Source organism: Podarcis gaigeae, assembly GCF_964106915.1.
Source record: "Podarcis gaigeae genome assembly, chromosome: 10".
Lineage (NCBI taxonomy): Eukaryota > Metazoa > Chordata > Lepidosauria > Squamata > Lacertidae > Podarcis > Podarcis gaigeae.
Window position 1 is genome coordinate 8,343,096 of NC_139686.1, and position 15,491 is coordinate 8,358,586.

Sequence of the window (15,491 nt, forward strand, 5' to 3'; positions counted from 1 at the left end):
CTGCAATGCATAAATTACATCTGCTCTGAAGTTAGGATACTCCTGCAGGTCCCCATTGAAGTGAGAAACCAGGCTCCCTCCTCTGTTTCCCAGCCCAATCCCTTCTGGTCTGGTGGCCGGTAGCCTCTGTGTACTTAGCACTTCTAACCTGGTTCGCAGATCCTGGCAGGCAGCAGCTGCTTCCTGTTCTTTCTTTCTGGAAGCCGCAATTTCTGCAGTCAACTGCGTCACTGCGTTTTGCAAACTCGCTATCCTCTCTTCGGTAGTCATTTCCCTGTTTTTCGTGAGCTCGCGAAGCACCAATCTTCACCCCTCGCTGCTTTCCCGCACTCCACGAGGTTGCAAAATTGGTGAAAAAAGGTGAGGTCCCAGCTCACAGAGGACCAACGCCCAGTGGATATTATATACAAAAGTCTTTATTGAAGTTTAGTTTCCATTTCCAAGCTCTGGGCGCGCAGCCCCACGTCTTAACGCTAGACCGGCTAAGTCCCCTCTGACTCACTGCTCCACCCACACCAGTTTAAGATTCTAGCCCGGCTCCACCTCTTGCGCTGCTCTTTCCTGCGTTGGGTCCTTCTGCCCTCTGGGGTTCCCTCCTTCCTGGACTCCTCTGACGCGGAGCCTCCTGAGTCTTGCCCCTCCCTCCGGCGGGCTTTAGGACCTGGCTCCCTTCCCGGGCTCCCCGCTGTGCCGCGCTCCTGTACATTTGAACTTGGCGCGCGCGCCCAGCCGGTGACTTTCCTTCTGACCGTTTCCCCGCTTCCTGATGTGGGTGTTGCCAAACCTGACTCCTCTCCTCCCTCTGGTGGTGAGGACACTGGTCCCGACTCCTGGGACTCCCCCTCCCCACTGCGCTCTGGTGGAGACGCTGGCCCTGATCTCCAGCTGCTGTTCAGGGACTCCCCGCTGGCCCCTCCCTCTTGAGGTTTCTCCCTTGGAATCTCCCTTGCTCTGGCCACCGGCGCTCCCTTCTGTGAGTCCTCCGATTCGCTAGAGAGGCTTGTGGAATAACTCTGGCCACTGTCACTGCCTGCGCCCCCCTCGTACTCCTCCTCCTCACTCTCCATTTGCTCCCCCTCCTGTGTCTCTCCTTCTGAACCCCTGACATCCATCCCCCCCTCGAAGCCCCCCCTTCCCCCCTCCCCCTCTTCCGGTGCGGGTTCCGGGTGCTCCATTGTTGTAGGGGTGAGTCCAGGATACAGCTCGTCCCCTGAGGCTTGCAACCATCGAGATAAGTCCGGGAAGTCCCCCATGGGCTCGTCGACGACGACCTCCTCCGCTTCCATCTCCTGCGCGGTGTGCTCGAAATCTGAGCTCGACCCCAAATCACCCAAGAGCCCTCCTCCCCCTGTTGCTTGATGGGGGTCCACCTCCCAGGGCCCCTTCGGCATGTCTCTGCGCCAGCCCACTTCGGGTTGGTCCTCCCACCAATAAGATCCCCCCGTGCCAAAACCTGAAAGCGATCCCTCCGGGGAGCTGCCTCCCGGAGCCGAGTCCTCAGCTGACGAGAAACCCCGGAAAGTGCTGGCCGAGAGTGTGGGTGTGAACAAACAATCCTCGAAAAAGCCCGCCGGCATAGGCTTGTGCGGGAAAAGTGTGTGGAATTCTTCCTTGAGCAACTGCTCTTCCACTGCGTAATCCGGCACCCACCTGTTGGCGCTGGCCGGGGTGTCCTCTGTGGCAAGAAGATATTCAATCCCGTCCTCCCCCCACCTTGAGTCTAAAATCTCAGTGGCTTCATTAAGTGGCTCCCCTTTCGGCGACCCCCCTTTTTTGGGCGCTTCCCTGAGCGGGTCTGGCGCCTTCCCCGGTGCTTGAAACCTGTGGGGCTCTCTGTAGGGCGTGAGCACTGATCTATGAAAGACCGAGTGCATTCTGGAACCCTCCGGGAGTGTCAACCGGAAGGCCACTGGGTTGATCTGCGCCTCTACTTGGTAAGGCCCTAGCTGCTTGTGCCCTAGTTTCTTCTTGGCTAACGATCTGGCTGGAACTGCTTGTGCTGCCAACCAGACCCAGTCTCCCACCTGGATGTCCTCCCCAACCCTCCTGTGTCGATCTGCCTGCACTTTGTAAGCCTGTTTTGCCAACTCTAACTGCCTCCTGAGCTGCTCGTGGATCTCCTGCAACTCCGCTGCCACGTCCTCTGCTCCCTGTGGCTCCCCCTCCCGCACTGTGTCCAGACCCGGGAAGGTTCTGGGATGCCTCCCGTAGTTGGCGAAAAATGGTGTCACCCCCGTGGACCCGTGCTTCGTGTTGTTGTAGGCATGAGGGCTCTCTCAGCTATTACGACGGAAAGAAAGACCCGTGCTCTTGTCAGGCAAAAGCTAGGAGGACAGATTTATGCATCCGTAATGCAAGCCCTGAAATGGCTTGCTCTCTTGCTGAGTTTTATGCAGATGGCAGACTTCCCTGGGCTGTGGAGGAAGCCAGCTGAAATCAGCCTCTCCGAACCTCGTGCCCCCTCCCCAAAAAGGTGTTGTGTTAAATACAGTAATAATTTTATAATTTATACCCCACCTATCTGACTGGGTTGCCCCAGCCACTCTGGGCGACTCCCAACAAAATATGAAAAACACAATAAAAGCTCAACCATTAAAAATTTCCTGATACAGGGCTACCTTCAGATGTCTTTTTAAAGTCATATAGTTGTTTATCTACTTGAGATCTGATTGGAGGGCATTCCACAGGGCGGGCACCACTACCGAGAAGGCCCTCTGCCTGGTTCCCTGTAGTCTCTCAGCGAGGGAACTGCCAGAAGGCCCTCAGAGCTGGACCTCAGTGTCCGGGCTGAATGATGGGAGTGGAGATGCTCCTTCAGGTATATTGGCCTGAGGCCATTTAGGGTTTTAAAGGTCAGCACCAACACTTTGAATTGCGCTCGTTAAAAGCTAGACCACATGGCAGAGGGATGCTACCTGACCAGCTGCCTTCAGATGTGCATGGTACCAAGACGGGCCTTGTTGACAGCCAACGTTTTGAAAATGAAATAAAATTTTAAAAAATTAAAAATTCCTTCCAGTAGCACCTTAGAGACCAACTTAGTTTGTTATTGGTATGAGATTTCGTGTGCATGCACACTTCTTCAGATTGTGTGTGTGTACGTACGCGCATGCGCCACACACACACACACACGGCAGAACAACTGCACAGTCCATATTAATAGCTTTGTGCGGAGCGCCTGAATACCAAATGTTGTTGGCCCATATTCTTCTTGACGGCACCCAGGGGGCATTTTGTAGGGCACCAAAGATAAACAGGACGCTGGATTAGGAGGACCTTTGCTTCAGTCCCCACTGAATGGCCACAGCAGTTTAAAGACATCCCCAAGTGAGATCCTAGTTGCTTCCAGAAAGCTTTGCCTCTTTAAAGGGGTTTAAATACCGCCAGCAACAGAGGATTCAAAACCGTCAACCATCAGGGGCTACAGGGGCATCTGCAAGTTCTCTCCAGGAAGTAAGCTGTGGACTGCAGTTCTACTGGCGAGTATATCCCATGGAACTGAATGGGACCTATTTTAGAGTTGCATTTTAACACTCATTTTTAAAAAAAAAAAAACAAATTTGCCTTCTCTTTCTGGGATCTTTCATTTACACCGTATTAGACTAATCAGATGCCTGGCCAAAAACTGTTCTGTCCAGAACACGGCGTTTGTTTCATTTGGCTGCGTGGCCTCAAGCCGCTGAACTCTCTCTCTCTCTCTCTGATATGTAATTCTACCTTTTTTGCAGTTATCATTTGCAATTTGCAAGACAGACCTCCCACGAGAAACATAAGCGAGTGTCAAGTGAGGCAAAAGCTTCTCTCTGGCCCCTGGTTAATACGCTCACTCAGAATTGCATTGTAAAGCTTTCCCTGAAACCTGTGGGCCTCCAGGGAGTGTTGTGCTGAAACTCCCAGCTAAATCACACTTTGCGCATGCACAGAAGTGTCGAATCGCGACCCGTGTGTGCACAGATGTGCCACTGAAGGTTGCAGACGCTGCGGGTTGTGAACGTGCATCCTGCACGGATCACATTCGCAACCCAAGCGTCCACTGTAGTGTGTTTTCAATGCATGCGACACATTGCAGATTAACAAAGAGGCCTTTCCGCCGTCAGGAGCTGAAGATGGAAAAAATAAAAAAATGTAAGGGCAAGAGATCTAGGACAAGCTACTTCAAAAGGAAGCCTTGATATATCAATCCATCCAAATGCAGAGCATATTTAGCTTTTCAGGAGATGGAACCGTGACACTCATCCACCACGCTAGCTAGGGCACCAAGGGGCTTTGGCCTTGAGCTGCATCATGGAGGCAACCAGGTCGCTCTGAGAACTCTGCAATATGAACCTTCCTACATCAATGGGAAGACTTATGGTCTGTGTGTGTGGTTTGGGAGCTGCACGGTCAGGGGAAAAACAATGCTGTTCAGGGTTGTAAAGACTGAGGAGAGAACAATTGGGTGCACTCTTCCCACCTTGGATCAAATCTATGCTTCCAGGTGCCATAAGAAAGCTGCAGGATAGTGCGCACCCCGGAAATGATCTCTTTCAGCTTCTGCCTTCTGCAAGAAGGTACAGGGTTATAAAGACTAGGACTAGCTGCCTGAGAAAGTTTCTATCTGGTTTTAAATGAAGTGTAAGGAGTCTCTATGGGAGTATATTGTATTTTAAAAATGGGGTTTCAGAGTTTTTAGGGATGGGATGGCAGGGATAGCAGGCTCATTGGTTTTGAGTGTCTTATGCAGATTCTCTTTCCTTTTCCAATTTCGTTGTTCTGTATGGAACAATGACAATAAAGATTATCGTATCATATCGAAGAAAGCTAGCCAATCTCCCTACCCCTTACCTCTTTTGTCTCCTCTGGGTCAGAGTGGTCTACGGTGACGAACAAGTCGTTCTGCAGGTATTTCAGGGCACTTAGCGGGTCTGTCTGGGCCTTCTCTTCAAACCTGGGGAGAGACATGCGAGGCAAAGGGTTTATAGTTTACAGATTGCTGGAGGCGGCTTAAGAGATCTTTCTTTCGAAAAGCTCGGCTGCTAAAAAGAAATAGCCTGTCACCTACTTAAGTGATGCAAAGCTACCCGGGGTCATTTCTGCAAGGCTGCCTGATGAAAGCCTGAGCTCAGGCTCAGGCCTCCGTGCGAAACAGGGGCTCAAGTTTAAAGGTGTTTGGAAGAAGGCTAGATCAGGGGGGATTTACTTGGATTTTGGCTTGACTGAAGCAATATGAAACAGTAGGGGCAACCCAGTTCAAAACAAGGTGCCCCCCCCTCCACCGCCCACTCCATAGGGCTTTCAAACTACTGAGGTTGCAAACAAAACTTTTATCATTGCACCCGGAAAGGGTTCTTCTTTTGAGGGGAAGGAAATATAGCCAGAAATGTTAGTGTCAGCCTCTAAAATGGAATTATTTTTAAGGGCCATCTGCCCTTGTGGAAATTTAGCTACAGGAATGGTAAGGCAAGGCCAAGCCTCATCCTTAAGTCAGCTCAATTGGTTAGATAATACCAGGGTTGCAGATTTGATCCCCGTATGGGGCAGCTGCATATTCCTGCATTGCAGGGGGTTGGACTAGATGATCCTTAGAATCCCTTCCAACTCTGCACAAGATACAACAGCCATCTTCAAATATCTTAAGGCAGGGATAGGCAAACTCATCCCTCCAGATGTTTTTGGACTACAACACCCATGATCCCTAGATAACAGGACCAGTGGGTCAGGGATGATGGGAATTGTAGTCCCAAAACATCTGGAGGGCGAAGTTTACTTATGCCTGTCTTAAGGGCTGTCAGGTGGAAGATGGAGCAAGCTTGTTTTCTCCTGTTCTGGAAGGTAGGATTCGAACCCAGGGCTTCAAGTGACAAAAGAAAGGAGATTCCGACTAAACATGTGGCAAAACTTTCCAACAGTAAGAGCTGTTCAAGAGTGAAATAAGTCTCCCTCCAGGGGTTGTGAACTCTCCTTTCTTGGAGGTTTTTAAGCAGAGGTTGGATGGCCACCTGTCAGGGATGCTTTAGCTGAGATTCCCGCATTGTGGAGCATTGGACTAGATGACCCCCAGGGTCCCTTCCAACTCTTATGATTCTATGATGTCACAGGAAACCACTCATTGAAAAATGCTGTCTTCAGAAAGACACAAAAACCCCAAAATGCACAAGACAAGCTCTCCATGATTATTACTTGGTAAATAATAAATTACTGAACAAAATTTATATCCTGCAAGGAGCCCAGGAAGACAAGCACCCCCCACCCATTTTAATCTTGGCAACCCAGCATGCAAGGTTAGCCTTGGTCAGGGATGGGGAAACTGCAGTCCTCTGGATGTTATTGAACTCAACTCCAGCATGGCTAAAGTTCAAGGATGATGGGAGACGGAGTCCAGAGACATCTGGGAGGGACGCAGGCTGCTGATCCTGCGATCAAGATACTGAACAAGTTTTAATCAGGATGCTTTGCAACAGCAATGTTTCCCTTAGAGGCAAGACAACAACAAGGCCACAACAGTGATTCACTGTGGGGCAGCGAGAGGAAGATAGAATGCCGACCTCAATTCATTATTTTACTGGGTAGCTTCAGGTTTGCCTTGTTGTTGTACGAAGATTATGGTATTCATTTGTGTAACCGAAGCCACAGCAAAGAATGAAACACATAAAGCAGAATAAAATACATTATAGGGTTCGAATAACTACAAAAACCAGGCGTTCTATCACATACGAGTTTGCTCCACTGAGGAATTTAACTTCTCATCCCCACAAACCTTGATCCTTAACACGCCTCTCCAAAGGCAAAACAGGCCATTTTTTCAGAGGTATAGGGGGAACTGCCCTCTAATAATAATAATTTAAAAAGTGAATCGCTCTCTCAACTGGGAGATGTAGATCTTTGAACAAGGCTGCTCTAAAGTCTTTGCAAACTGGGCAGACCAGTAAGTAGTGGGGAAAAACTTCAGACACTTTGCCTCTCCACAGACAAGCACTTTTTTGCAAGCAATTGGGCGATAGCGTCCTTCGACTTATGGCAGAGTGCATAGACTGGGGTCTGAATGGGTAGTATGGAATACCAAGGGAAGAAGAAGAAGAGTTTGGATTTGATATCCCGCCTTTCACTCCCTTTAAGGAGTCTCAAAGTGGCTAACATTCTCCTTTCTCTCCCCCCCACCCACAACAAACACTCTGTGAGGTGAGTGGGGCTGAGAGACTTCAGAGAAGTGTGACTGGCCCAAGGTCACCCAGCAGCTGCATGTGGAGGAGCGGAGACGCAAACCCGGTTCCCCAGATTACAAATCTACTGCTCTTAACCACTACACCACACTGGCTCACATTTAGACAGGCAGGCAGCAGTGCAATCAAAAATCATGCTTTAAAACTAGGTCCTCAGCTGTTGCTGGACTACAAACCCCCATCATCCCTCACTAACAGGACCAGTGCTCAGGGGTGATGGGAGTTGTAATCCAACAAGAGCTGGCGACCCAAGTTCCAGAAATGCTGCTTAAAAATATGAGTTTCCACGTGGCGAGGGACCACCTCAAAGTCTAACTAACTCAGAGAGATTCTACATGTCAACAACTTGTTGTATTTCCCGATTCTGAAATCCGAATGACTCTATTGTTAACTTCTCCTTGAAAGCAGAAAGTACTAAAATGGGCCATATCCCCTTGTTGTTGACATGCTACAAGATTCTCCCCTTCCTCCCCAGAAAAGAGCAGCAGCCTCAAACGACCACATCCTGCTGGGCTTAATTCTACAACGGCAGCTATAGGCTCCCCACATCTGAATTCAGGCTTGCAACATGTGACATGTGTGAGTATAGATCATGGGAAAGTTTAGCTTTTCGAATGATGGTGCACAACATAGAGAAAGAGAAAGGATTTATGAGAAAGAAAGGATCCCTCTCCCTACTAGCCAAGAAGAGGGTGGGTGGATTAGAGAGGAGATCATTTCACTGAACTACGCTGGATTTCCACCCTATAAGCAAACAGTTACTAGGCAGGATAGCCATGTTCTCCCTCTGCTCTCAGAGGTAGTATGCCTCCGAATAATACCAGAGGATGGGAATCCCAAGGAGGGAAGAGTGCTATTGCACTCAGGTCCTGCTTCCAGACTTCCCACTGGTTGGCCACTATGAGAAATGGATGCTGGCCAGAAAGGCATTCAGCTGCCATGCCTCCAGCTCTTCACTGCACATACGCATTGCAGCTGTGATCTTATCTGTTTTTAGCATTTTTATCCTTCTCTTCAGCCCAAAAAAGCTCCCAGAGCGCTATACAGATCATAAGTCCAAGTCAGTCCCAGCCCCTCAGGCTTATAATCTAAAAGACACAGAGGGGGGAAAGGGGGGGTGGATGGGGGGGACCAAGCAAAGACAGGCACCAGTTAGAAAGTGTCAGGGAACTGCCATCGGAGCCAGAGGGAGAGGGAGGGCTCCAGAGGGATTCCGGAGAGCGTCCCGGGAGGGAGAGAAGCAGCCCATCTTCTGGGGAAGGAAATCAGCGTAGCGCCAGTGGAGAAGGGGGGCAGATGGGGGAATCGGCGAGGTGGCTCGGGTCCTCCGCTGCCCACACCCTCCCTGCGCAGAAGGCTTCCGCGCAGGGAGAGTAGGCGGAGACTAGGCGTCAAAGAGCTTCTTTGCTGGAAGAAGTTCAAGAAACGCCCACTGACGGATTCTGCCAGTGATTGAGACAGCCACGGGTGAGTGGTTGTCCGGACAGAAAGAGTTCACCCAGGTAACCCAGCCAGGTGTGGCGCCGATTTACGCACGAGCAACCCCTAGAACCATTACAGAAAGTTATTCTAAGGGCTGGCTGGGATGGAAGCTGTCTCCTAATATGCCCCACAGAGGACCTTAAAGTCCATAAATAGCAACACCCTAGAGGTCCTGGGCCCTAAGGAAGTTAGATTAGCTTCAACCAGAGCCAGGGCCTTTCCAAGACTGGCCTGGTGGAACGCTCTGTCTCATGAGACCAGCGCCCTGCGGGATCTGATTTCTTTCCGCAGGGCCTGTAAGACAGAGTTGTTCCGCCCAGCCTTTGGCTTGGAATCAACCTGATCCCCTTCTCCTCTTTCCTTTTTTCCTTTCTCCTTCTGTGACGGAACTCTTATTTGGGGACTTCCTTGGCTTTTTTTCTGGCCCACGTAGGACCAGTCTGGATAGTTGGCCTTGGTGAAGATTTGACGTCAAGAAGTTTTTGATTTGAGTTTCCATTGAAATGAGGCTGCGTTTTAATGTTATATTTTAATCTTGTTTTTTAAGTTGTATTTTAATCAATTGTTTCATACCTGGTGTTAGCCGCCCTGAGCCCGGTCTTGGCTGGGGTGGGCAAGGTATTAATAAAAATTATTATTATTACTATTATTATTATTATTATTATTATTATTATTATTATTATGAGAAGCCTGCCAGCAGAGTCAAAGAAGTAGCCCTGTTTCCCTTCGCCTAATCCTTAAAGGGGGGATCACCATCCAGGTGAGCCAGTGTCGCTCTTTTCGTGGCAGCAATATCTGAGCAGTCTGGTGAAATTTCAGTGCTCAGGGGTGTCTCATCGACTGCAGCCATGTTCCACTGTTGTCGTCCCTCGTGTATGTTGGGAAAGCAGTGCATCCCAAGTAGTCTGCTTCTTGAGATTCATTTCCCAACTGCTACTCTCGCTTCCAGCTGCAGACATAAACAACCCATACCTTGAAGCTCATGCACGCCACAAATGCAAATAGTTTACTCCTAGGCAGCCCCTAGCTGCACTATCATTCTTGATGGCTGGGAGGAAAATGAACTGCATGGCTGTGTCGTGCATCCCTAGCCCACTGAAGCAACACTAAAATGAAACGGCAGCGCTTGAGTTTTCCTTCTGGAAAGGACTGCAATAGCTGGGCAGCGGGGCAGCAGTCATCCATCTATCATGGCTGGTAACCATATATTTATAGGGGACAGCCTCCCTTGGGGTCGTGGAGAAATGGTGCACCTTTGCTGCAAAGGGGAGCTGAGACACAGGGAGCGCTGAGTTCCACAGAGCCAGTTCTATACCTGCCAACCATGTGCCTTCAGGCCTCTAAATTGTGACTTCAAAAGCTGAGATTCCTGCATTGCAGGGAGTTGGACTAGGTGATGCTTAGAGACCGTTGCTTCCAACTCTACAATTCTATGATTTTATGATTATGGGAACCTTTTCTAAAAAATACACACATTTTGATGACAATAGGAAAGAACCTTGAGCCCTATTAAAGCAACAAGGCTGAGCATTTTTTAAAAAATAATCGCATAGGGTTTCTCGCATACTCCCACACACTCTTGCTTCTTAATGCCAAGGGACTCGCTTCTGCAGTCTCTTGCAAGCCTGTACCTGTGCTTCCTAATTAGGTATTTGCAGTGGCGTAGAAGGTATTCTTTCGAAGGCCGGCAAAGCTTCAGGGACCAGAAATCATCCAGCCGCATCTTTGGAGAACAGGATTTGCCTGGATTCCCTCCAAACAAATAATGGACCTTGAAAGACAAGAATTGAGATGTCGAGTCATAAACGCCAGCATGGTTCAATCAAGACGGCTTGGTGAGCCAGCCCAACCTTTGATGTGCTCCCCCCCCCAAAGGAGCTCCACCTGAGCAGCTGCTTGGAGGACGAGGGGTGGGGTGATGCGTGCCCAGGTTGTTGGGTTTATCCCGCACGCCTCTTGCGTTCCCCTCAAGGTGCAGAGAAGTAAAACCGCAACTGCTCTGAATCACCTACTTTGTGGTAAAGCGGTATAAAGGACAATGCAGCGTATAGGAAGCACGCACAGACAGAAACCTTCTGTTCAACTATTTCTGGCAAACCACCACTGGTCAAATGAGAAACTATACAGCAAGCTGGGCAGTAAGAAAGAGATAAACTGCAATGAGTTCAATGAAAAGAGAGATGACTGTAGACCCAGTAAAGGTAAAGGGACCCCTGACCATTAGGTCCAGTCGTGACCGACTCTGGGGTTGCAGCGCTCATCTCGCTTTATTGGCCAAGGGAGCCGGCGTACAGCTTCCGGGTCATGTGGCCAGCATGACTAAGCCGCTTCTGGCGAACCAGAGCAGCGCACGGAAACGCCATTTACCTTCCCGCCGAAGCGGTACCTATTTATCTACTTGCACTTTGACGTGCTTTTGAACTGCTAGGTTGGCAGGAGCTGGGACTGAGCAACGGGAGCTTACCCCGTTGCGGGGATTCGAACCGCCAACCTTCTGATCGGCAAGTCCTAGGGCTCTGTGGTTTAACCCACAGCACCACCCTGCGTCCCTGTCGACCCAATACATGCGCTGAAAATCATTATGCCAATGAATCGGATATGAAACCAGCTGCTGGATTCTGGGGCCCCAGTCACGTGACGTACTCACCTGTCCTCTAGGGGGAACACATGTATCAAAAGGCCCACATAGGGCTTGAACTCAATCCTCAGCCGCCTGGTGGCCATTATATTTGGCCTGGCTTCCCAGAGACAAGCCAGCATCGATAGGTAGGACTTGCTTTACAAGGGAGGGGGACACTTTTGGTCCATGGCACAGCTCATCCACACGTATGCACTGGCCTGATGCCCACCCCACCACCCCCGGAGCTCCAGGCCCCCAGCAGCAAAGAGAAAGAAGGGCATGCTCTGATGCATCAAAATGGAGCCCAGTTTTGCTCCTCTTGGTGCCATGGTGCCACCATATCCTGCACTTGATGCTTTTTTTGCAAATGTATGTTTATGCATGCAGAGAAAAGGGGCAAGGAAGGGTTACTTTAGGTGTGCTGTTTAATTTGGGTGTGTTTGCATGCACCTGCAGCTAGTTAAACATGTGAGAATGAGTCAGCAATCATGTGAGAATGACTCGGCACAATCTACATTATAAAGGCTATTGCATTTAAGGCAAGTTTGCTCTGGGCCAGAGCGCAGTATCTATGCTGGAATGAGGCTCTAGGCTGTATCTACAACTGTATGCTTTATGTATGTTCCTGGAACTGAATTACTGCCAGTAAAGCAACTGACTCTTCTTAGAAGTGTTGGGCGTTTCTCTGGTCTTTTGCACATTCCGTTGGCACTGGAATGGGCACTCTTGCAAATGCGCCAACATACTTAGCATGGTTGACCCCGATTCCCACCCTGTGTCCAGACAGGCTTACCTTGTGCAATTCATCATACACAAGCTGGTGTGCAAAACGCGGGCAGGGCTCTTCCTCTTGAAGGCTTTTGCTTGGATTCTCTTTGGTGGCCTGGTCGTTCTTGTAGACACAAGACCTGCAATACAATATGAGATGAAGCAATTCAGAGTTGCCAGGCATCAACGCATAGCTAGCTGGCACCTGTTTAGCAGTGGCTTGCGTCATTGCCGCCATCAGGATTCAAACTACCTATTTGCCAAATAAATACTACCTGGGTGCTGTCATCTACCCCTCTCTAATAAACTTGCGGCATTTATAAGCACTCGTTTTTAAAAAAAAAAGCTGCTCTGAAAAATGAAAGGAGCTATTGTGAACCGCAATGAACAAGAGCCAGAATACCGAAGAACGATGCCAGGGTGGTTCTCAGGCAAGAGGAAGAGAAGTGGTGCCTATCCATGGTTATTAGGCATGATAACTAAATGGAACTTCAGAAGCAGAATTGCAGAATACAGTCGTACCTTGGTTTTCAAATAGCCTAGTCCTTGAATGATTTGGCTCCTGAACAATCAAAACCCGGAAATGAGTGTTCTGGTATTCGAATGTTCTTTTGGAAGCTGAGCGTCCAACAGGGCTTCCAATTGGTTACAGGAACGCTTTGGTTTTCGAATGTTTTGGAAGTCGAACGGATTTCCGGAATGGATTCAGTTCGAATTCCAAGGTACAACTGTACCTCCGAAATATCATTTGTTAGTTGCAAGCAACAGGGAGGGCTGCAATCTTCGCACACTGCTCATGGGCCTCGTCTGGAGAATAAAAGTTGGCCAGTGTTGGAAACGAAATGCTAGAGTAGGTGAGCATGGATCAGGGCTGCAGAACCTGTGGCTGACTAGATGCTGCTGGACTCCAACTCCCCGCAGTCCTGATTGCTGGCCATGCTGGTTAGGGATAATGGGAGCCCAGCAACAGCTGGAGATCCTCAGGTTGACCAGCCCTGGAAGAGAACGTTAAATGGCTAGGAAGTGTCATAGGATGCTAATCTATATAGCACAAGTCTGCCGACTCCCTGCATGCCCACCTTCACTTTTCTCATCCCCCTTGTACTTTGAATGGCCTTTATCTGTCAAGGTAACACCTTAAGCGTCCCCTTGCCGACTCCTCCTGTGCTTCCAGGTATCCCCACTCATCACTACTGGGAAAAATTCCTTCCCTTCCCGCCCCCTCCCACGTTGTAGGCTTGCCCATACGCTTCAACACGTTTTAATGCCACTCGCCGGTTTAACAAAAGGGCAGCTCTTTAACAGTGGTAAGAATGCCGCACGCAGCAGAACCGTAAAATGCAAGCAGGGATAAAAACAGCAATGCTGCAAAAAAACTCATCTCAGTAAATCCAGCTTTGACCTGCTGGAAAACCTGTGTGAGCCAACAGGCACTTTGAACACATAAACTTCAGTCCCAAATGAGCCTTTCTGCATACAGAATTCCAAAAAAGGTTGTTTTCTGCTGCTCCAGAGAAGCGGACACGGAGCAATGGATCCAAACTACAAGAAAGAAGATTCCACCTAAACATTAGGAAGAACTTCCTGACAGTAAGAGCTGTTTGACAGTGGAATTTGCTGCCAAGGAGTGTGGTGGAGTCTCCTTCTTTGGAGGTCTTTAAGCAGAGGCTTGACAACCATATGTCAGGAGTGCTCTGATTGTGTTTCCTGCTTGGCAGGGGGTTGGACTCGATGGCCCTTGTGGTCTCTTCCAACTCTATGATTCTATGATTCTACATGGAAGGGGTCACATCTGAAAAGCCATGCCCTCCTCTCCCAGTCACCGTCCATCTTATTCAGAGAAGGGTCTGTCAGCACTATGTTAACTATTCTTCCTAAGATCATCCTTTAAGATACCCAGTTCCCAGCCTATTCAGGGCTCTAAAAAGGAGAGGAGTTCTTGTTTTCCAAGTCGCCTTAAAAAGCAGCTCCACATTCAGTGCCTTACAGTGTTCTATACGGGATATTATCAGAGCATAGATGGCCTCTGCTTCACTTCCAAGCAAGGCCTACCATGGTTTTAGCACCGACTATTAATCATGTAAGGAAACTGGTTTATTATTATTTAATCTTTGTTAACATGTATAATATATACATGGAGCAATTCCAAATACCCAACAGCACCTACGCTCCCCTTTCAGAGGCCGCTGCTGAACCAGACACCACGGCAAAAATGTCCCCATTAAACATTCCCTACAGGAAAATTGGCCTTTAACTGCCCGGCATTCGTAACTCCTTTTGCCAGCGCCGTCCCCTCTGAGTTTTTCTCGGCAACCCACGAGCACCAGAACATTTTTCCCCTTCTCAAAAAGTGCCGAGATGCTCGGCATTCCTGATGCTATGCCAGAATCCACACAGACAATATGCAAAGTCCTGGTCTTGCAACAGAAACTATCTGGGAGGCACATTCCAAGTCACAAAAGCACAAGTCTGGATTAAGACATCCAGAACAAATGCCACCAGCGGGTTCTGTTCAGAAATGCCCCCAATACAGGCGTCCAAACAAAGGGAAAGAATTGAGGAATTAGGAGAACTTGGGTTTGCCTGCTCCTTGGTCACAGTGTGATGGGCCTCACATCCACACAGGAACCTACATGCTCAGAGACTAAAGGCACAGAGGCCCCAAATTTCCAACCAGTTCACAACAAAACCAGAGAGGGAAAATGCTGTGTGGCTTGGACCCACACACCTCTGGCGTTACACACACAGGCTGCGATGCTAAAGCTTTACCCAAAAGCACAGGTGACGTCTGTGTATGCGCGCTGGCAAGCTGTGACACTCCCATCCCTCCCCCTGAGTAGGTCTAAGAAAGCAGCCCTGCTGGATAGGACCAAAGGCCCATCTAAGGCAGCATCCTATTCTCAGTGGCCAATGAAAGTCCCCAAGCAGAACCATAGAATTGTAGCGATGGAAGGGACTATGTGGGTCATCTAGTCCAGTGTTTCCCAACCTTGGGCCTCCGGCTGTTTTCGAACTACACTTCCCATCATCCCTAACCACTGGTCTTGCTAGCTGAGGATTATGGGTGTTGTAGTCCAAAAACAGCTGGAGGCCCAAGGTTGGGAAATGCTGATCTAGTCCAGCCCCCTGCAATACAGTAATTTTTCGCCCAAGCCAGGGCTCGAACACATGACCCAGAGATTAAAAGTCTCATGCTTCACTGACTGAGCTATCACAGTTGCTGCGTGTGATATTCTTTCTGACAGCGGCAGTAGATTACTTGGCATTCATGTTACAAGTTAACAGCTGATGCTACGTGAATACAGTCATACCTTGGTTCTCGAACACCTCGGTATTTGTACGTTTTGGCTCCCGGATGCCGAAAACCCGGAATTGTGTGTTTTCAAACATTTTTCAGAAGCCAAACATCCAATGCAGCTTCC

General features: G+C 49.2%; 1 protein-coding gene across 2 annotated transcripts in view; it reads right to left on the minus strand.

Moving 5' to 3' along the window:
• The window catches only part of MKLN1 (muskelin 1), a 100,174-nt gene that overhangs the window by 16,216 nt on the left and 68,467 nt on the right, over nt 1–15,491 (minus strand). For both annotated transcript variants that reach the window (XM_083700257.1, XM_083700258.1), the window contains 3 exons: nt 12,095–12,209; nt 10,313–10,452; nt 4,825–4,927 (listed from right to left, as the gene is read on the minus strand). In XM_083700257.1, the coding sequence (XP_083556383.1) occupies nt 4,825–4,927; nt 10,313–10,452; nt 12,095–12,209 (358 nt within the window). The remainder of the gene's footprint in view (nt 1–4,824; nt 4,928–10,312; nt 10,453–12,094; nt 12,210–15,491) is intronic.